The 22,480-nt window shown below is 46.1% G+C and overlaps 1 protein-coding gene across 1 annotated transcript; it reads left to right on the top strand.

Moving 5' to 3' along the window:
* The first annotated feature begins 546 nt into the window (after positions 1-546).
* On the top strand, positions 547-17,402 carry C1R (complement C1r). Its single transcript, XM_080987123.1, has 11 exons — positions 547-699; positions 2,465-2,705; positions 4,768-4,960; positions 6,540-6,680; positions 7,861-8,057; positions 8,800-8,947; positions 9,034-9,155; positions 12,540-12,618; positions 13,530-13,667; positions 15,021-15,095; positions 16,359-17,402. Coding segments are annotated over exons 1-11 (2,172 nt in total). The 5' UTR covers positions 547-697; the 3' UTR covers positions 17,195-17,402.
* The last annotated feature ends 5,078 nt before the right edge of the window (positions 17,403-22,480 follow it).

Here is a 22,480-nt window from a genome sequence, read left to right as displayed (position 1 = left end):
AGAAGCGGTTTAGTCATGTTGGCCACATGACCCGGGAAGCTGTCTGCAGACAAACGCCGGCTCCTTCAGCCTGAAAGTGAGATGAGAGTCGCAACCCCATAGTCGCCTTTGACTGGACTTAACTGTCCAGGGGTCCTTTACCTTTTTTACCTAAAGACTGGCAAACTCCATGTTGACATGTCCCAGGGAGGTTACTTGTATTTCTGTTCTTCCAAGCTCCCCATTTCCCCAAGCAGCGAGACATTTCAGGGGAGCACTCCCCATGCTTTGATTTTCTTTGGAGGTGAAGGCACTGGAGATGTTTTTTTTGAAAGTGTTGCTTGAGGCTGTCCGCTTCTGCATCTGATGTGGGTTGGAGCTTTGCAAGGTTCACAACCTTTGCAGTTAAGGCACAACTGAACTGTTTGTGCAACAGTTTTACTCCTCTGGAATCTGATTGTGAAAGCTTCTGTCCATCACTTCACCTCTGTGGCGACAGCAGAGGGCAGCAGAACACAGCAGAAAGGAAAACACCTCTCTTGCCCAACTGATTTGGAAACCAGTTATCTCCCCCTTCCCTCCCTCTCAGCAAGGTCTGCCCCAACTTCCCCGAATCTCAGCTTAACAGGGTTAAGTGTTTGTTGAAATCTGTTTGCTGCTCCCAAGCACAGACCACCAGAACGGGAGGGAGGAAGAGAGTTAACTCAAGTCTGCAAGCATGTGAGTGTTGACTGTGTGGCGAAGGGAGAGGGTGGCATGCGTAACGGTAGCAAAAGGCTTCGCTTTACTCTGGCAAAGCCTGGGGCCAAATCTAATATCCAAAGACTATATTACAGTGTCTCCATTATCAAATGACGCTGGATGCATGGACAAAGCATGGTGTCTGGGGCGGCTGCCAGATGGGTGTTTGTTGTGGGATGGGTGCTCTTTGTGCACGCAGATTTTTTCGCAGTGTGCACCCGACTTCATTGGCATCAAAATGCCAGCCTATATTTTGTCCCCATTTACTCTTTCTGGGGAAATTTCAATAAGGTTTGAAACAACAACAACAACAACAAGGTATTGCCAACACCCCCTTTGCAGTACAGTGGTACCTCGGGTTAAGAGCTTAATTTGTTCTGGAGGTCCGTTCTTAACCTGAAACTGTTCTTAACCTGAAGCACCACTTTGGCTAATGGGGCCTCCCACTACCGCTACACCGCCACTGTGTGATTTCTGTTCTCATCCTGAAGCAAAGTTCTTAACCTGAGGTACTATTTCTGGGTTAGCGGAGTCTGTAACCTGAAGCGTCTGTAACCAGAGGTACCACTGTATCTGCATGGCCCATTTGCAGTATTAACCTCAGCTGGAAACCCCCTGGGAAGTGACCTATAGAGCGGATTTAAAGGAGTGCAACTTATAGTCTAAAGATGTCTCTAACCTGGCATGTTCTCAGTCTGCTCTAGTAGCCCCCTGAAGAGGCTGGCACTACCATTTAGATGCTTCTCTTATCTCAACAGGGTGCTTCTTCCAAGACGCTTTGTAGCCACAACCACACTAGTCAAAGCAGGGGTTGTATAGACCCAAAGCCTTTAGTTCTTGCGAATGGCTAATGATTTCCCTCCCAGCCCCTTCTCCAGAAAGTTTGTGGCCTTCAGGTCTAAGGAGCTGTGCACAGAACATACTCAGAGAAATAGCAAAAACAAAAGCTGCTGCCTTGAGAGTAGTGGAAGCAAAACTAAGAACTGCACAAGAGGATTGTGGCTTCTCGCTAGGCCTCAGTGCTGCCTGCAACTCTTCCTCACTGGTTCCAGGGTCTCTGAACAGATGTGCATAGCCGTCAAGGACCACCGAATGCATGATGCTCGCTTGCTGTCATGCCATTTCTGAGGGATCCAGGTTTTTAACCCTCCAGTCAGCGTGGCTAATGGCCAGGGTTGATGGGACCTGGAAACCAACAACATCTGCATGGCCAAAGACTAGCCACCTCACATTTAATGGGTGCTGATTTACGCCTTTTCTAGAAAAAAAATTAGGACCCTTTTTAGTGCAGTTCCCAGCACATCCATAATTGTGCCCAAGGATGCAAGACCCAGTTCCACATCTAGCCCACATAACGAGTTGTTTTATAGTGTGACTATGCAATCATCATTACTGCACAAGTGCCGAACTGAGTGCAGAATTCACCAGTCTGCTAAATATAAGCTTCTATTTTTTTCCTTTTTTAAAAAGCAAATTTTTAGCCCTTAAGGCTACACATATAAGATTAAAATTACACAGGGAATCCCTGGTGTAACATCTAAATCACGAATAGTATCTAAGCCAGATATTTAATATGACTTAAGATCACAATCTAGCTCCTTTGCCCATCCAGTGACTATCAGAAACAGATGCAAAAACATTTCAACGGAAGCAGATTTTTCATAGTGCTGAATGTGAGGGTCTTTAGCACCAAGTTCCTTTTCCTTTTGGTCTTCATTCTCAAATGTGTGTGTTGTGTTTACAGGTTTCCCCGACTCCTCCAACTCCTCCTTCTGCAGGGAGCTTTCATCTTCGGAGTTGTCAGTTCCATGCCAGCCACAAGGAAGCTCTTTGGGGAGGTCAGGTCCCCCAATTACCCCAAGCCGTACCCAAACAACAATGAAAGTACCTGGGACATTTCTGTGCCAAAGGGCTTCAGAGTGAAGCTGAATTTCTGGCAGTTCGATCTGGAGCCATCTGAGGACTGCACTTATGACTACGTCAAGGTGTGTGTGTGGACAGAGCCTGGGATGCAGAGGGGTGGTAGAGGAATTGCTGCATTTCCAAGTGGCTGAATCTCCATTTTGCATAGCTTGGCCCCACAAGTCTCTGCTCTGTTATTATGTTTCCCTCTCTACCCAGGGTGTATGGGGTATTAGGGGTGGGGCAGTACCTCACCACACGGGTGGTGCTGTGGTCTAAACCACAGAGCCTAGGGCTTGCCAATCAGAAGGTCGGCGGTTCGAATCCCTGTGACGGGGTGAGCTCCTATTGCTCAGTCCCAGCTTCTGCCCACCTAGCAATTTGAAAGCACGTCAAAGTGCAAGTAGATAAATAGGTACCACTCCGGTGGGAAGGTAAACGGCGTTTCCGTGTGCTGCTCTGGTTTGCCAGAAGCGGGTTAGTCATGCTGGCCACATGACCCGGAAGCTGTATGCCGGCTCCCTCGGCCAATAAAGCGAGATAAGTGCCGCAACCTCAGAGTTGTTCATGACTGGACCTAATGGTCAGGGGTCCCTTTACTTTTACCTCTAGTACCTCTGCTGGGGGACATGATGCACTCCTTCTGGGGCGGTTTGTCCACCTTTGGTCCCCACCCTGCACTCAGCTCTCACCTCCTAGAAGCTGTCAGCATGTGACAGCAGCCACACCCCAGGAATGGCTTCCACTGACTGGCTAAACCAGGTGAGGGTAGCTTAAGGTTACCAGATGCCCCTGTTTCCTGGGGACAGTCCCCAGATTTACAAATCAGTCCCCATACAAAATACTATCATTCCGACTGAAGTTGAAAAGTGTCCCCGGATTCATTGAAAAAAATCTGGTAACCTTAGGGTAGCTGGTGAGTTAGGGACTTCCCCTGCATGCAAAGACAGGTTCTGGTGGATTGAACAGATGAGAGCAATAGTGAGTCCATCGCTCAAGAAGGCGGTTTCTGCATGTACTGAGGAGGGAAGTGAGGGGCAGATGGAGCTCATCCACCTGGGAAGATGGCTCATCTAGGAGAAAGAAAGCCTGATCCTAAACCCCTGCTGCCTAGCAGGACATCTTCAGGAGAAGAAAATGCTAAGGAGTAAACCTGTCAGGAATGAGCCAGCTCCCAGAGAAGATTTGCAGCCAACTGCAGAAAGCAGCCAGGAACAGAGAGGCTTAGATGTTAGTCAGACAGGAGAGAGCCAGCAGCTGCAGACTTCGGCTCTTCCTGACCTTGACGAACCGGCTGTTAAGACAGTAGCTGAGAGCAGGCGGGAACACAGCCAAAGCTCCCAGGAAGAGGTTGGAGCTGATCCACTCAGCCCTAAGAGTCTGTGAATGGGAGGGTTGTTAGATAGGAAGCAAAACAAGAGATGTAAGAGTCAGAAGTTCAATTTCTTCTGTCGCAGCCGGAAGAAGTCTTCAGAAGGGTCATCTTGAGTAATGATGCTGGAGGCTTTGTCAGACCTGCCAGAGCTATCTGTTTGCTTTTGCAATAAATCCCCCTTTACCTATGCCTACTGTGTTATCAAGCTGGGAACCTGGACTCCTGACAAAGCCCTGCACAAATCCAAAGTGGATGGCACCTTGTAAGCCTCCTTCCAGCAACTCCTGTAGCCAAACTGGTGCCAAATGTATTGCTCTGCTTTCCTTTGGACCACATCAGCGAGACCAAGAGGGGGGTCTTGTTGTCTGGGCAGCCCAGGACCTCCATCGACACTGCCCACACTTGCACCCAGGAGAGGTCACTTTGGTGTTGCTCAAGCAACAGTTTGACTTCACCCATGGAGGTGCACTCCATTGTCTCTCGAGACAGACGGATGTCAACAACCTACCTTCCAAGGGCCTTTCCCTCTTTTTCAAACCGCAGGCCAACATATAGCAGCAGCACTGGTTTTTTTAACCCACCCCCCAGTTTCAAAAACAATTCACCACAACATGGCGTCCTCCTCAAAGAGACACCACAGCTTAAGAAATGGAAGCCAGGAACCCACTGGGCTTGGGTGCATGCAGACCTAGGGATGAGGTTCTTTGGATCTTGGTCAATTAAGACCACTGTTTCTAATACTTTCTCCTCCCCTTACTGGGTTCTGGCAGATCACAGCCAACAAGAAAGACTTAGGCAGGTTCTGCGGCCAGCAAGACTCAACCACCGGCAACCACCCTAGAGGCAAAGAGATTTTGTCGGCTGGGAACCGAATGCGGCTGCTGTTCCACTCCGACTTCTCCAATGAAGAAAATGGCACCAACGTCTTCTACAAGGGCTTCCAGGCTTATTATCAAGCAGTAGGTGAGCATAGAGCCTCCATTCTCCGCAGAAGGGGACAGGCGGGGCTGATGCAAATGATGGCAGTCTGACTACAGCCGTACCTCAGAAGTCGAACCCCTTTCGACTCGGAATGTTTGGGTTCCCGAACGCCGCAAACCCGGAGGTGAGTGTTGCGGTTTGCGAATGTTCTTTGGAACCCGAACGTCCGGTGCGGGTTCTGCAGCTTCCGACTGGTTGCAGGAGCTTCCTGCAGCCAATCAGAAGTCTCACCTTGGTTTCCAAACATTTTGGAAGTTGAAAGGACTTCAGTTTGACTTCCAAGGTATGACTGTACAGGCAGAGGCCTGACTGGGGAGTTATGGACAAAGCTTACTGCTGTGAGTAGGGAGGGGTCTCTCAGTATAAAGTCGCCCCCCTGTGTCAGGTGTGTTCAGACTACCATCCATTGTGCTCGCACTGCTAGTTTTCAAAGCTGCATGCACACAATAGTAGGCACAATTCATACTGATCCTGTAGTTTCTTGACAAACACTGCTGTTTGGTGTGGGGGGTTTTTTTCAAACCAGCTTCACTCTGACTAGAATTGTTTTAAAATTTTAATTTATGATTTTCAATTTTATACATTTCAATAATTTTACTATCATTTTAACATTTCAAAACTTGACTTCCTTCCCCCTCTTTCTCCAGTTCCTTAAATTTATTTTTAAATATTTTATGCATATTCCAAATTAACTTAATCATTTGTTCATCAACTTTAAATGTATACTCTTATAAAACTGCAGGTTATTACAATAATCTCGCCAATGTTCATCTCTGTTTACAGTTTGTTTGCAGATATTCAATAAACCATTTCCATTCTTTTATTAAAAGTTTGTTACCTTGATTTCTTTTTTTTCTGGTAAGTTTTGCCATTTCTGCGTATTCCATTAGTTTTTGTATCCATTCTTCTTTCATCAGGACTTCTTCTTCTTTCCATTTTTGGGCAAATAACATTCTTGCCACTGTAGTCGCATACATAAATAAATTTCTATACCCTTTGAGTAGTTCTGTCCCTATAATTCCCCAAAGGAAAGCTTCTGGGTTTGTTTTTTTACAAATGTTATTTTAAACTTCTTTTTTCAATTCATTATATATCAATTCCCAGTAAGCTTTAACCTTACTAAAGGTTAAAGGTCAGTCTGACTAGAATCACAGAGCATAGAATCACAGAAGGAGCGTCTCCACCTCCATCATTCTGCCCGGACACTGAGGTCCAGCACCGAGGGCCTTCTGGCGGTTCCCTCGCTGCGAAAAGCCAAGCTACAGGGAACCAGGCAGAGGGCCTTCTCGGTGGTGGCACCCGCCCTTTGGAACACCCTCCCAGCACATGGGAAGCTTTTAATGTTTAATAGACTATTGCATTTTAGTGTTCTGCTGGAAGCCGCCCAGAGCGGCTGGGGAAACCCAGCCAGATGGGCGGGGTATAAATAAATTATTATTATTATTATTATTATTATTATTATTATTAGGACTCGGAGGGTCATCAAGTCCAACCCCCTGCAAACCTTTAAGCCAAATTAGTGTATAAACCTTTTCTAACTTTCGTTGTGGGATATCCCCAGACTTGGATGAGTGCGCCCTTGAAAACGACGTCGAAGATGGCGCACCTCGGTGCCAGCACTTCTGCCACAACTACATAGGGGGCTACTTCTGCTCTTGTCAGCCCGGCTACCATCTCCAGAGCGACCAACATTCCTGTAAAGGTAAGAGGACGAGCCAGGCTGTATGCACACTATACCTCTGAAACACATTTGAAGCACATTTCCCGCTGCAAAGGATTCTGGGCACTGTCGCTGAGGCCTCACAGTGTCACACTTCCCAGCAACCTTTAACCGACAGCGCCCAGAATTCTTTGAGGGAAACAGTGTGCTTCGAATGCATGCTGTAAAGTTATAGCGTGTATATTGCAGAAAGTTAATGGGTGGGACTACGGAGGACTGCCGCATTATAGTGCTTATGGAAAGCTGTGGTCCAAGATGTCACCCGTCTGAGACTAATCACATAAAAACAGAAGAAAACGTTAAACATTAAAAACTTGCCTGTATTGGGAATGTTTTATTACGTGTTTATATGTGCTGGAAACCGCCCAGAGTGGCTGGGGAAACCCAGCCAGTTGGGTGGGGCATATTATTATTATTATTATTATTATTATTATTATTATTATTAATTTCTTAAGTAAGCCACTCTCTTTTGGCCTCAGTCTCACACCTGCAATGTATAGAAAATGGTAGTGGTTTTTGCTACAGTGTGGATGTAAAGATTACTGTAATCATAGCATGTGAAGTATTTTGAACATGGCAAATGCTGTACAAATGCTCAGTATTCCTGTTTTAGCCATGTGCTCCATACTGAAGATAAAACTGAGTATGGATTAGCTACCTTCATAATCCCATTTGATCTGTTGCATTCACAGTATGGGTCATCGGAGCGAAAAAAGGGGAGCTTTTCCTGCACTTTCAATCCGTGTTGATATAGGTGAGGTCTATAATCTGTGTTAAGGGACACGGGTGGCGCTGTGGGTTAAACCACAGAGCCTCTTGGGCTTGTCGATAAGAAGGTCGGCGGCTCGAATCCCCGCGATGGGGTGAGCTCCCATTGCTCGGTCCCTGCTCCTGCCAACCTAGCAGTTCGAAAGCACATCAAGGTGCAAGTAGATAAATAGGTACCGCTCCGGCGGGAAGGTAAACGGCATTTCCATGCGCTGCTCTGGTTCGCCAGAAGCGGCTTAGTCTGTGTTAGAAATTGTGGCTACAGAACAGGGACCGATCATTCTTCCAGTTGAATAGTGTGGTGAAAGAGAGAAAAATGGACCACCTACAAGGAAAGGATGCTCTGTGGGTCCCTGGCTTTCAGCAAACCTTATTTTGCTTCCTTGCCCTGCAGTGAATTGCAGCAACGAACTGTTCACGGAGCAATCTGGGTACTTGTCAAGCCCTGGTTACCCTCAACCCTACCCAGCTGATTTGCGCTGTAACTACAGCATACGAGTGGAGGCAGGCCTGATCATCACACTCAAATTCCTGGAGCCTTTCGAAATTGATGATCACCAGCAAGTCCACTGTCCTTATGACCAGCTCAAGGTATTGTAGACCACTGTACCCCCCACTCAGCCCTGCTTGCTCCAAATGGATCATAAATGAGGAAAGAGGGATGCTCCAAAATGTACAAATATCTGCAATCTATCTTTGAAGTATCTAGTTCTCAGCATGTGGAATAAAGAAGTCCTGCTCTTTTCTTGAAAGCCGTTTTTTGAATAGATCGAGAATGTTCTTCTGTATGTTCATTGCCACCTTCCCTGCAGGCTGAACTTCTTTTGGAAAGAGAAATCATTAGAGTGTTTTTGAAATAGCTAATATATTCGCAAATACCATCGTTTAGCCTGGACACTGAGCTCCAGGTCCGAGGGCCTTCTGGTGTTCCCCTCACTGCGAGAAGTGAAGCTATTGGGAACCAGGCAGCGGGCCTTCTCAGTAGTGGCACCTGCCCTGTGGAATGCCCTCCCATCAGATGTCAAAGGAATAAGCAACTACCGGTATCTGACGTTTAGAAGACATCTGAAGGCAGCCCTCTTTAGGGAAGTTTTTTATGTTTGATGTTTTATCACATTATTATTATTATTATTATTATTATTATTATTACTACTACTATTATTATTATTATTATTATTATTATTATTATTCTGTTGGGAGCCAGCCAGATGGGCAGGGTACAAATAAATTATTATTATTATTAGTAGTAGTAGTAGTAAGTGTAGTGCTGAATAGCGTTCACACTCGTACGGCCAGCAAATCCTTTGCTCCCAAACTCTCTGCTTCTCCCCAGATCCAAGTTGGTGGGGAAGAGGTTGGCGAATTCTGTGGCACAACGTCTCCAGGAAGCATCGAAACCAATGGCTCTTCGGTGGACGTCCTTTTCCACACGGATGATTCAGGATACAGCCGTGGGTGGAAGATCCGGTACAGCACAGAAAGTAAAGTATCCCCATCCAGCAGACGGAGATAAATGGTACTCAGCCATCTGCCACCGCTTCCTTCATTCCTCTCTTATCTCCAACAGGAGTCCCTTGCCCACAGCCTGTTCCAAATGATGAGTTCACCATCATTCAAGACCTACAGCCATTGTATCAATACCAGGACTACTTCATTGCCAGCTGCAGGACTGGATATCGGCTGATGGAGGTGGGACTCATTTATCTAGGGCTGCAGACACATTGAAGCACATTTGAAGCACATTTGCCCCTCAAAGAATTATCGGCACCCCAGTTTGCCCCTCATAGAGTTACAATTCCCAGCAAGCCTTAATAAACAGCAGCGCCCAGAACTTTTTGAGCAGGGCAAGGAAGAGACTCCACTTCTGACACCAGTGTTGCAAGCCACACCAATCTCTGCCTAGCAGTGCACAAGATTTCAGGGGGTCTTGGCTCTCCATTGGTGTCTGTGTTCTTATGGGGAAATTAGGCACAATGGCAGTGCAGGATTAAACCCTGTAGAGACCCCTAGGCATTCAAAATCTCAGGAGCCCACTTGCAAATTATTTCCTAATATTTTTTTTATTTTAACAACCAACAATTTTAATAAGCTAAATCAATATTATTTTGATCCATTGTTGCGAAGGCCCTAAAAGGCCTCCTCTGTGTATTTGGCAATCCGGCACTGCAAAAATGGAGGCTAGTCTCTTAATAATATGTGGCTTATTATACACTTATATGCAACCTTTAGTCTTCAGTCATAGAAACACGGAACTGCAGTTGGATGGGACCAACTAGTCCAACTCCCTGCAATGAAGGGGCGCACAGCAGGAGCACCCGTAAAGGTGCCAGCTTATCTTTACGGCAGCACGATCAGGCTCCTTTATTGTTCTGCAACCTGTCTTGGTCTCCAGGGCACATACAAGCATGATTCCTTGTGTGACTTCATCAACACGTAGGATTAAAGGCTGGTACACACTTTGGACCTTTGCCCAGGTTAAATTAACTCATCACATGCTAATTGCTGATGCTCAGAAGTAGGTTTACACACATGAATCTCAATTACATTAGCGTAAACGCTTATTAAACACCTCAAAACCTTTAGAGAAGGAAAGAATGTGCTTTGGATGTGTTTTAAAGGTATAATGTGTACATTGAGTGTTGTATTATTTTATTGTTGTTAGCAGCCCTGAGCCCGGCTTCGGCTGGGGAGGGCAGGATATAAATACAATTTTATTATTATTATTATTATTATTATTATTATTATTATTATTATTCTCCATTACTTTATCTCTCTGCCTTCTAAGCCTTTCCCTCCTCTGATGACCTCATGATCCCTCAGGCTGTGTGTGTGTGTGTGTGTGTGTGTGTGTATTCTTCCATTCCTAAACGCTTCTCTTCCCTTTTACATCTCCCAGTTTTTATCCTAGGAACAGTTTAAGGAATATGTCAGGGCAAGAGAAACATCTGATTCAACAAATATTTATCTCCCAAAGGCATCTGCGCTTGTGGATCTGATTAAGGCAGAAAGAGATGTGACGATTGCATAATTTCTGGCCAGCGTCATGAATAAGTGGGGAAATCGAAAGTAGAGCAGAACAAACAAGCAGGCCTGAAATTGATCCAGTGTTCAGCCCCAGAATTTGTTTTGGTAGTTTTGACTCAGCTCTGCCAGGATCTAAAACCGCATTTCCCCAACCTGGTGCCCTCCAGATATTTTGGTCTCAAAGCAGAGATGATGGGAGATGTTGGGAAAGGCTGGTTTAAAGTAGCAATGGGGAGTTCCTTTAAGCATGTCCAAGGGGATTTCCCAAAACATGCTAAGCCTCCAGCACCCTCCACACTTGATATCTAGGTAGCAGGGTATTCAAGGCAGAGGGTGTGGATTCTGTGCAGAGCTGAGCATCAGAATATATATATTGTCAGGGAACTGCCATCGGCTCAGGGGCGAGAGGTTAAAAGCCGGATGGATTACAGAGAGCCCCCAAAGATCGTGGGAAGCAGGCCATGCGGTGCCAGGACACCTTGCCTGAGCAAAGTGGGGAGCAGAGAGGTCCTCCGTTACCCACGCCCTCCCTGCGCAGTAGGCTTCCGCGCCGAGAGGGGAGGCGCAGATTGGGCTCCAAGAAACTACTCTGCTGGGGAAGGTTTAAGCGCCGCCCACTCACAGATTCTGCCAGTGAATGAGCAAGACACGGGAGAGTGGCGCTCTGGACAGATAAAGTTTATTTTGGCATCAAAAGCAAGGCTTCACAGCCAAGCAGGGAGGCATTTGCCTACTTGCTCTCGAGCAACCCCTTGGCACCTTAACACACACACACACACATATCCACAATGAAAATAAGAAAAACTGCCACCCAGTGATCCTGAATCTGAGGTAGAATTTTGAACAAATTAACAGATTTTTAAACAGTATTTGCTATCTTAAGATATAGGTCTTCCACCCACTGGCCAGGATCCAACAGGTGGGTCATGAAGCCATCCCAGGTGGGGTGCAGCAAAGCTGTTCTTGTCATTTTGGACTCCAGCTAAGGTTGACCAAACCAAAGGAGCACTATATGTAGGCGCCTGAGCTAGAACACATTGCTCATTTTATCAATTTTCATGAGTGCTGCAAAGTGTCAGGAGAAAGGCAAAACAAAACAAAACAAAATAAGAAAGATAATTCTTGTCAACTGTAGCTTGTCAGCTTGCCTTCCTGGAGCTATGCCTGATGTGAGGGAGCTCTCTATGGCACAAGGACACTCTGTTCGCCTCCTAGGCTGTTTTTATGCCTTCCCAGACTTCTCTGAAAATGGAGGTGTGCCGGGGGCTAGAACGCTGAAAAGGCCACTGTGGTTGTGTTGCGGTTACAAGTCTTTTCTATTAAAAACAAAACAAAAAACACTGCTTTTCAATAGCTTCTCAACCTTTTGACTAACAACAAGTATACAAATAATTGGTTTTTGTTTAGTAGTAATGCTACAAGAAGTTTGGGGACAGGAGAACAGCTACCTGAGACCAGTGCTAGAAATTCAGATATATAAGCTAGGCACCAAATGGCTCCTTAATCCAAAACTGAATGTATAGTTGCCACTCTTATGTTTCAAATGATGGACTGACTGTGATTGATTCATCTGGTTAGTTCAGATGGCAACCTTGAGCCAGGTTAAGAGCTTTGAGAATGTAAAGAAGAAAAGCCACTTGAATGTCCAGGGACTGTCCACATATCTATTGGCCTAGTCCAACTGCTTTTTCTTAATGGTGACACGGACCATTCATAAATGCAGGGATAGCCTTCCCAACTGTGGGGGTGGGGTAAGTGAAGTCAAGCGACAACAATTAGCTATGACGTCGTCCACTGCTCCTGCTCAGGTTGCACAAAAAACGCATTTTGGTTCCTGAAATTCATTCTGATTGTGCAGATAAAATATAGCTGGTCGATTTCTACAGGATGTGATATTTGTGTGTGAAATCAGTCCTAATCCAATGATCCCCAGGCATCGCAAGTGACCGGTAACCTGGTTAATTTCGACATTGCCTGAGACAAAGGTAAGGGGCATAGCTGTGTGCAGGGACTTGCCCAACCCTCGACTGCCTTTTTGTTTTTGAGCAGGGTGACAAAGCACTGAAATCCTTCACTGCTGTCTGCCAAAAGGATGGGACGTGGCACCGCCCGATGCCCCAATGTGAAAGTGAGTAGCTAGTCACAGATCTGAAGTGCCGTATTCTTCGCTCCATAAGACGCACCTTAGTTTTTAGAGGGGGAATGCAAGGAAAAAAATATTCTTTAAATGGAGCGCTGAGCAAAGCCTGTATGCATCCCAGGCTCTGCTCAGCGCTCCCTTTCACGAGCCGCGTGGAGCGTGTGTGCTGCGCTTGCAGGCTTTTCTCCAAGGAGGGAGAAGGGCAGCCCTTCTCCCTCCTCGGGGAAAAGCCCCCAAGAGCTGCACACACACTCCACGTGGCTCTTTAAAGGGAGCGCTGAGCAGAGCCTCCCGCCTGCATTCGCTCCATAAGACACACACACATTTCCCCTTACTTTTTAGGAGCGGAAAAGTGTGTCTTATAGAGCGAAAAATACGGTACTATTAAAGATGGCAAGTTGCCAATGATTTTATTCATTTATTTTAAGGTCATTTAGTTGCTAGAGGGATGGGGTGGGGGGCAGCCTTCAAATGCCAAAACATCTAGGGCTAGGCCTGTTCCCAAGGTCTAGGCCCCTTCTGCACTCAACCTTGAAAGCAGCATCAAATCTCTTTAAGCAGTCGTGGCTTCTTCCCTCAGAGGGAAGGTTTTGTGAAGGATGCTGATAATTGTTAGGAGACTCTTGTTCCTAAGGAAAAGCTGGACATTCTGGGATCAAATCAGAAACTGGGATGGCACCTGTAAATCTGGGACTGTCCCTGGAAAATAGGGGTGCTTGGAGGGTCTGTAATCATTTTGCCATGGGTGGGAAGCCATCTTGAGGGGTGTGGGGTTTTTTTTAGTAGGCAACTGGTAGCAGGAAATCACCACTGAATGATTGTGACCCAGCTGGACTTTGAAAGGATTCCTGAAAGAAATATTTCCTCCCCTTCATTTATTTGTCGAATTTGTCTCATAGTTGTGAACTGCGGCGAACCGAAAAGCCTGACCAATGGGGACTTCAGCTATGAGTCCCAGCCAAACAATAACGACTACCTGTCAGTTGTCAAGTACAGCTGCAAAGAACGCTATTACCGCCTTTTCAGTAATGGAGGAGGTGAGTCCTGCTCAGCACAAACTGTGCCCCCCTCAGTCCCAATCCTTTCCTATTCTGTCTTTTAAGCATTGCTGAGAATTGTATCCCTGTGACAGGTAAAGCTGCGGTTCCCGGAAAAGAATGTGCTTTGTGTTATGTACTGAAGTTCTCACCCTGGGCCAGCAGGGGGATACTGTAGATAGTTATGCAAATGAAGGATCGAAAGTGACATTCAGTGATTGGATAGTTTTAGAAAGTTGCTACGGTAACATTGTACTGGAGCTCTATATAAGCAGGCTGACTGAACCCTTCAGTTCAGTTCAGTTCAGTTCTGTCCTGGCCTGTGAATAAACAAGAGCTGTTGAAGAATCGCTGTGTCGTCTGATATGTTCACCCACAACTTAACACTTTGAATGTGCTTTAAAGGTGAAGTGCGGACGCAGGAATTCCCCTCCATTCCACGAGGGGCCTCTCAGCCATGTTCACAGCCATTTCACTACGGGATTCCACTTTTGTGGCATCTGCCCATGGAGAATAATTGCCTCACAAAGTCTGCATGATCACATTAGGGCAGAAGCACAGGGTGTAGCTCTGGCATTACTGTACTTACTGTACTTTTCCGTGTATAAGACTATTTTTTTTTTAATTAAAAAATCATGCTAAAAAGTGGGGGTCGTCTTATACATGGGTGGTGCATAGGGTGGACGTTTGATTGGTTGCTGCCGCAGCTGTCAGCAGCTATTGTGCGTGTTATTGGTTGCTGCGTCAATGGGTGATGTTGATTGGCTGACGCTCGGGCATTTGTGCGGGCGATTGGCAGCTTTTGCTGGCAATGGGACAGAAGGGAGGCAGATTTTGTGACGCGTGTGGGTGAGTGATTTTCGGCAATCCCTCCTTAAAAAATCTCAACAACTCGGTGCCATCCCCCACCCCCAATTTTCTTAGAGTCCCCCCAAAATAGGGGGCATCTTATGCATGGGGGCATCTTATAGATGGAAAAGTACGGTACTGTGTGGCAGAAGCTGGAAAAGCAGAAATGGGTCAGTTCTGGGGTGCGGGGGGGTTAATGCTATTCTGCATTAAAGACACAAGGAAGGTGGGAAAGTAGTTAAGGCAAGAGAAGCAGTACAACTGCTGGGTCTTGTCTTTGGGAGCTGAAAAATAATAATAATCACAAGTTGTTGCAGGTATGTGGAGAGAGAACTGAATTTGTGACTGGAAAAAATGAGAAACTGAGAGAACTGTTCCTTCCAAGAATGGCTCCTTCCATCCCAGCCTGTGCAGATGTGCCCTTACAGAGTCGAAAAACCGAGGTGTTTAAGCAGGCAAAGTTTATTCAGACTGTGCTCTCATTATTCTGGTTTCCTTCCTCAGATATATATACCTGCTCTGCTAAGGGGTCTTGGACAGACCAAGATGACCATGAGGACATCCCTGTGTGCCTGCCAGGTAATCGGCACTCTTTCATCCTCCTCCTCATGTTGTCTAAAAAAAACAAACCAGGCAAACACTGCAGAAAAGAGCAAGCTAGAACATGAGGTTAAGGGAGAGGAGGGAGAGGAGGGAGAAAAGATGGGATCGAAAACAGAGAGACAACAGCCTGATGGTGAAGCACGTTCTCTCTGCCCTAAGGTTCTGAGGTTCAAGCAATTCCTGGTTAAAAGGGATCTTTGCCAGGGATGGGCGATTTATTTTGTTGGAGTGGGGAGGGGGGGAGAAACAGATTTTTGTGTCAGGCACTCCGTTCCTTAGTGTCCCAAAGGTTAGGTTCCTTCAGGTGAACAGTCTGCCAAAGGCAGAGGCAGTGAGTAAGGGTGGAGCCCACAGCTCAGGTGAGAAGTCGAAGCTAAAGCTGAGGGACACCATTGAAGAGGCGAGAAGGATCAATGAACCATTGACTAGTATTTGATGTTATTCTGCCTCTAGTCCTGGTGTTAGAGTTTACCCATCATGAAAAGTAGCCATTTATAGCCTTATCCTCTACAATTCTATGATAAAGCCAGTGCTTTTTTTCCCTTCTTCTAAAAAATGTTTAAGGGCACTCTCATTTTGAATCAAGAAAATCACCATTTTATAGTTCAAATCGGGGAAAATAAATACAGTAAATGGACAAAAGTACAAAGAACATGTGTTATCTCATATTACGCAGCTGACAGCTCACAGTGACTTCCACATTGGCACGAGGTTGTGTGCACTAACATCTTCCCGATTCCACACATCCACATTCCACACTGCTTCACACATTAAACGCTCGCTTCCATCTGAGACTCAGGAAACACCGTGACAGGAAATAAGGCTGCCATCGGGGTTAGCAACGGAACTGATGATTCACCATGCTAGAGAAGAAACTTAAAATTTTAGTTTCTTCTCCCATTAGAGTCACAAAATGTTTAGGGGTAAGTGTACCCATGAGTCCCTCCCAGAAAAAAAGCACTGGACAAAGCCACCCAGCTTATGGTGGTGAATGACACAGTTTAACAATGCCCTGTTTAAGAAGAGTATGTTCTCTTATCTGTCCTGAATCTCCAGGTACTGGGCTAAGTGTGTTAATAATAAGAGCAAATGCTGGTGGGGAAAAGCTGATTATGTGGGGAAGGTCTGACATGTTCTATTAAGAGCGAATGGAAGCATTCAAAATAAGGAAATGTCACGTGGGAAATGGGAAAAGGCAGGAGGCTGTCGCCTTTCTTGACCATATTGTCTCTCTTGCAGTCTGTGGAAGACCGGACAATCCCATCAAAATAACCCAACGGATTATTGATGGCCAAGAGGCGCCAGAAGGCAGCTTCCCATGGCAAGCGAAAACATTCGTCACCGGACGTGGAGGCGGGGCATTGCTGGGTGACCGCTGGATCTTGACCGCAGCGCACAATTTGTACCCCAAGCCGAGCAGTGCATCTCGGATGGCTCAGAGCCCTGAGCTCTCTGAGGTGATTAAGAAGACTCAAGTCTTCTTGGGACACACGGACGTGGAGGAACTCGTAAAGCTGGGCAATCGCCCCGTCCGTAAGGTTTACATCCACCCAGCGTACAACCAGGGCCTTCCGGAGAACTTTGACGGGGACATTGCCCTTCTGGAGCTGGAGGACCCAGTGACACTTGGGCCTGCCATGCTGCCAATCTGTCTCCCGGATCCAGGGAACAGCACCTTCTACGCTCAAGGATGGATGGGTTATGCCAGTGGCTTTGGAGTAGAGAAGAACATCCTTGCTTACAAGCTAAAATACGTACCGATTCCAGTAGCAAGGCGTTCATCCTGTCAGCAGTGGCTGAAAGGGCAGAAGATTGACGGCCGGGACCCAGTCTTCACAGAGAACATGTTTTGTGCAGGTTCCCCTCACGAAACAAAAGATACCTGCCAGGGCGACAGTGGGGGGGCTTTTGCTGTGCGCGACCCGCAGACTGGGCGCTGGGTGGTCTCAGGGATTGTTTCTTGGGGCATCGATTGCGGCAACGGCTATGGCTTTTACACCAAAGTCATGAACTACCTGGACTGGATCAAGGGCATAGTGGGGAAGGATTGGGTCTCAATGCAAGGGTCAGATTAACATATTGGAATGTAAGCCTCCGTTGCGATTCAATGGAAGCTCCCGCCATTTTGTAAAGAACTGTCACCTCCAATGTATTGTTTCATAGCTCCCTCCCAGGAATGAATAAGTAGGACCTTAACTCACGGTTTAGCAAATCCTCTTCATTAATCAATCTAAGGTTTAGCTCATTGATATAACAATCAAATAAATGATAGCTTGTTTGAAACCGTGTCGATGTTATAATCGCTAAAAGATTTCTGTACTACTTGCTTTCGTAATGGACAGATAGAAACGATGTATTATATTCCTGTGTCACTATCCCCAAAGGAGCACAGCATGCCTTTGATTACATCCTTGTGCTAGGAAGAATGCTAGTTTCTTGTAGTTAATAAGGCAGCTGCAGATGTTGTCAGTGGATCCAAATATGTCAGGCAGGGGTGGCTGTCACAAGGGATAGTCATAGGCACTATATTCAGGATCAGCTCCATTCTCCAAAAGGTGGTCCAGGAGCCTGAATCTGACATCCTCTCCTCCTCCATTTCTTTTTTCTTTTATAATATGTTTTATTGAATTTCCACAACTTTCACATAAAATTCCCATACATAATAATTTTTCTTCTGTTTTATCGACTTCCCATCCCATTTTCCGTGGTGTTTTTATTCTTATTGCCACAGCTTATCTTCACTCTTCTATACGATAGCCATAATACAATAGTCTCTAATTATTTCTGATGTTCATAGTTCAAATCCTGATCACAAATCCATCACATTATAATATTTCTTTAAATAGTCCAACAGGGGCTTCCGTTCTTCCATCCTCCTCCATTTCTTAAAGGTAAAGGTAAAGGTACCCCTGCCCGTATGGGCCAGTCGTGTCCGACTCTGGGGTTGCGTGCTCATCTCGCATAAGAGGCCGGGAGCCAGCGCTGTCCGGAGACACTTCCGGGTCACGTGGCCAGCGTGACGAAGCTGCTCTGGCGAGCCTGCACCAGCGCAGCACACGGAAACGCCGTTTACCTTCCCGCTATAAAGTGGTACCTGTTTATCTACTTGCACTTTGACGTGCTTTCGAACTGCTAGGTGGGCAGGAGCTGGGACCGAAAGACGGGAGCTCACCCCGCCGCGGGGATTCGAACCACCGACCATACGATCGGCAAGTCCTAGGCGCTGAGGTTTTACCCACAGCACCACCCGCGTCCCTCATCTAAAATAAAGTCATTGCCACCTAGCAGTGAGTTTTACACTAATGTTGGCAGTGGATGAAGAACAACAACAAAAAGGCTGTTGTGCTTATTCTGCCTTTAACAGGATAATGGCCCACAAAAATTAGCAGCTTTTTACAGTTTGGAGGAAATCATTCCCTGTTAATGTCTGCAAGCTACTAATAAAGGCACAGCTACAGTAGCTAGGGGACGCGGGTGGCGCTGTGGGTTAAACTACAGAGCCTAGGGCTTGCCGATGAGAAGGTCAGTGGTTCGAATGCCTGCGACGGGGTGAGCTCCCATTGCTTGGACCCTGCTCCTGCCCACCTAGCAGTTCAAAAGCACGTCAAAGTGCAAGCAGATAAATGGGTACCACTCTGGCGGGAAGGTAAACGGCGTTTCCGTGGGCTGCTCTGGTTCGCCAGAAGTGGCTTAGTCATGCTGGCCACATGACCAGGAAGCTGTACGCCGTGCACCCCAAAGAATGCTCCTGCCTAACTGTAAATTTGCATTTATTGCCTCACAAAAATGGCATTCTACAAATATTAAAATTACTGCTGCACAAAACTCCCTCGGCCAATAAAGCGAGATGAGCGCCGCAACCCCAGAGTCGGCCATGACTTGACCTAATGGTCAGGGGTCCCTTTACCCTTTACCTTTACAGTAGCTAGATCAAATGTTGCCAAGCCTACTTCACTTTTGGAGATTCCTGGGCTATTGCATTCAAACACCAAAGAGAGGTTTAAGTGTAGAACATCTCTAACCACTTTTGAGCTCGCTCCCACCGCCCAAAACAGATAAAACATTTCTCCATGCCTTGATTCAAATTTGTTAGGACTGCTGAGAGCTAGATAAAATGGCTTCACATTCTGCCCAGGCTACAACTGGGCTCTTTGTGGTTAAGGGGCAACGAAGGACTGATTCACACATGCATATTTATCGCTTGGTGACTGCCCCATCCAAACTTTCATGTTTCAATGGAGCCATGACAGATCTAACATGACACACAGAACTTTCACATCTTAATGCTTTTGAAGGGTAGCTGATGATCACACAGTCGTCAAGTGTACAGTACTCAAGTGATAAACGTGAATCTGTGAGTCAGGCTTTAGCCCAGTTGTTCTTCCTTTAAAAGGTTATTATTAGTCATACTTCTCCAAAGAACCTACTTCACTACTAGTCAAATTATCTGCTGATGTTTTTTCCTAGTGCAACTACCCTACTGAGTAAAGCTATATTAGTGCAATACTTTTAATCCAACTCTTGATGGTGCAATCCAGACTTCTAGAACCTGTCCCACTATTGGCCAAGAGATTCTCAACCACATCTTATGTGCACCCCAAAGAATGCTCCTGCCTAACTGTAAATTTGCATGTATTGCCTCACAAAAATGGCATTCTACAAATATTAAAATTACTGCTGCACAAAACTTTGGGTTCTGTTTTAAGACTCTTCTGTGCTTTTCTGTTTTCACTCTATACATAAAGCAGTCATGCTAACCCAATGTTCTTTTGCAGCCTGCCATGACCCAGGAAATACAATGGGACTTTGCAAATACAGTGGTACCTTGGTTGTCAAACAGCTTGGCTCCCGAACAAATTGGCTCCCGAATGTCGCAAACCCAGAAGTAAGTGTTCTGGTTTGCAAACATTTTTTGGAAGCCGAACTTCCAACATAGCTTCTGCAGCTTCTGATTGAGTGCAGGAAGCTCCTTCAGCAAATTGGAAGCCTCACCTTCGTTTTCAAATGGTTCTGGGAGTTGAACGGACTCCCAGAATAGATTAAGTTCAACAACCAAGGTACCACTGTACACAGGTTTGGCAATGCAGTTGGAGGGACTGTTGTGTTTTGAGTAAGTGGGGGTCAGCAGGAGCAAAGATGGGGTTAAGGCGTCACCCTGAACGCACCCCTTTTCTTTCTGCCACATAACATAAGGGCTGCCATTCACTTCAGTGGGCAAAAGTAAAGGGCTGCATTTGGAGCACTGTTTGCAGAGCAGCTAAAGCCCGGCCTTCATCCTGAGAATGACAGATGGTCAACAGAACCGTGACAGGGCACCTTGTCTCACATGCTGTCTGGGGTGATGGACAGTGCAGTCCAAAACATCTGAAAAGCACCAAACTGGGGAAGATTCTTGGAAAATAATCCCAAAAGTGTTCTCACCCCAGGACAACAAACTGTGTGTCTACACAAAGCACAAACTCTAGGAGGCTTCAGCTCCCCACATGTCTCTTATTAAGTCATGCGGTCATTCAGTAATCACCGTTTCCCTACAAAACTCTGGGTTTCACCCTCTAGACTTTCAACAACCTGCTGGTAGTTATTAGTTTTTTTGGGGGATAGCAGATCAATTTCTGTCCCACTTTTCAGCCTATGCCTATACATCCTATGCCCTTTTAAAATGTGTTTTTTTGGGGGGGGGGTTATTAGCTTGTTGTTTTTATCATGTGTTTTATGGTTTTATATCTTCATTTTATTCTGTGAACTGCCCTGAGATCCTAGGGTATAGGGCAGTATAATAATAATAATAATAATAATAATAATAATAATACCTGGTCCATAGGGTTGGCCTACCTTGTGGTCACACCCACCCACCCACCACATAAAAATCATTTATCCCAGGTAAAAAGGAGGCAGAGTGGTGTGCATTTTTCAGCTTTCTGTTTAGAAAAAGGAAGTCAGGACTCAAACCTTTATGACACCCCAGAAGAGCCTGAGAACAAATGGCTAATGGGAAGTGCAGGGACATGACTTCCCTCCACATCGATCTCCCTTGAGTTCCTCGCGACCTTTCAGTCCTTCTGTCCCTCCTCTTTGGAAACTCCTTCAAGCCTTCCCTTCCTCTTTGCCACTCCCTGAATTCAGTGCTTTGGGATAGCTCTCCTCCTCCTCCAAAGGAATTTCTAAGATGCAGAAATCTGGGGATTTTTAATTTATTTTTTTTTAATGAGGAAAGAATGTTACTGTTTTGGTAGAAAAGCCTTAGATCATGAAACTGTGTCTTTGTTTTCTCCAAGTTATTGAGCCCAGATGGGGAAAATCCCAGCTTGCTTAGTCATTAATTCCGAGGATCCTGACCCTGGTGTTTATTTAAACAGCTGCTGCAACAGCTCTATTTTGCACATGTAGTATCCCAACACATAACTAAGAGAACCCCGGATTTCTTGAATTTCCTTTTTAAAAAGCACCTTTCCGGCTATGTCACCATTTTATACAGCTCCGGTTAAGGCATGCGACCTTGAAGGCTTCCTCTGGTGCCTGCCAAATCTCCCAGCATCCTACTGACTGACTGCTCAGTTTGTTATGGGGTCTCCATCTTGAAAAGTATATATTGTTGGGAGGAGGAAGTTGGAAAAGCAATAGTCTTTTGCCACTTCTTCTTTCAGCACAATGTACTTTTAAAGACACGGATGGTGCCTGAGCTTCTGAACAAATGGTGGAGCAACTGGGAGGTTACAAAGGAAAGGGAAACAATCTGTGAAATGGGTGTGTGGGTGTGTAATATGTGACCACTGCAGGAGTCAGCAGAGGGGGTGGGGGAAAGGTCTGAGTGCTTATACCCCCCCCCAAAGCTGGACCCAGTAATACGGATTTTCCAGACCTTCCAAGTGTCTCTTTTCCCCCAGGGACATAACACCAGTTATGTCTCCATGAACACAGTCTTAACAGTGAGTCCGTAAGTGACTGTGGAGGCCAGTTCTGGATCCACACGTCCTTCCACAGTGGGGACATAGGTTTTCGGCTGGGAGTTGATCACGGTGAAGGTTTGCCAAACGTGCCTTCCTCTTAGCTTGTTTCTCCTTTTTTCGCCCTGAGTTCATGCTTCTTCAAAGTCCTCGTGGGTTCCCATGAGGCAAGATAAACAGTGATAACAGCAAGAACCGTTAATGAACTAACAGAACTGGACAATGGGGCAAAGCAACTGCTTACTTTTCTGAAGGCACGGGCCACTCCCACTCCCTACGTTATTGGCTGTCTAAACTTCCAAGCTGCGAATCAGGAGTCAGAGTTTAAGAGCCAATGGCAGAGGCCCAAATCCTGAAATGTTCTGTGATTGGATATCATGTAATGAATCAGAACACAGGAGCTCAGAATCCTTAGTC

The sequence above is a fragment of the Podarcis pityusensis genome, assembly GCF_964106645.2.
Source record: "Podarcis pityusensis genome assembly, chromosome: 17".
NCBI lineage: Eukaryota > Metazoa > Chordata > Lepidosauria > Squamata > Lacertidae > Podarcis > Podarcis pityusensis.
Note: the sequence above shows the minus strand (reverse complement) of the source record. Positions and strands in the feature narration are given on the sequence as shown.

Coding starts and splice junctions, on each gene's coding strand:
- C1R (XM_080987123.1), top strand. Junction 8,058..8,799: donor GTCCTTATGACCAGCTCAAG/GTATTGTAGACC, acceptor GCTTCTCCCCAG/ATCCAAGTTGGTGGGGAAGA. Junction 15,096..16,358: donor CATCCCTGTGTGCCTGCCAG/GTAATCGGCACT, acceptor TCTCTCTTGCAG/TCTGTGGAAGACCGGACAAT.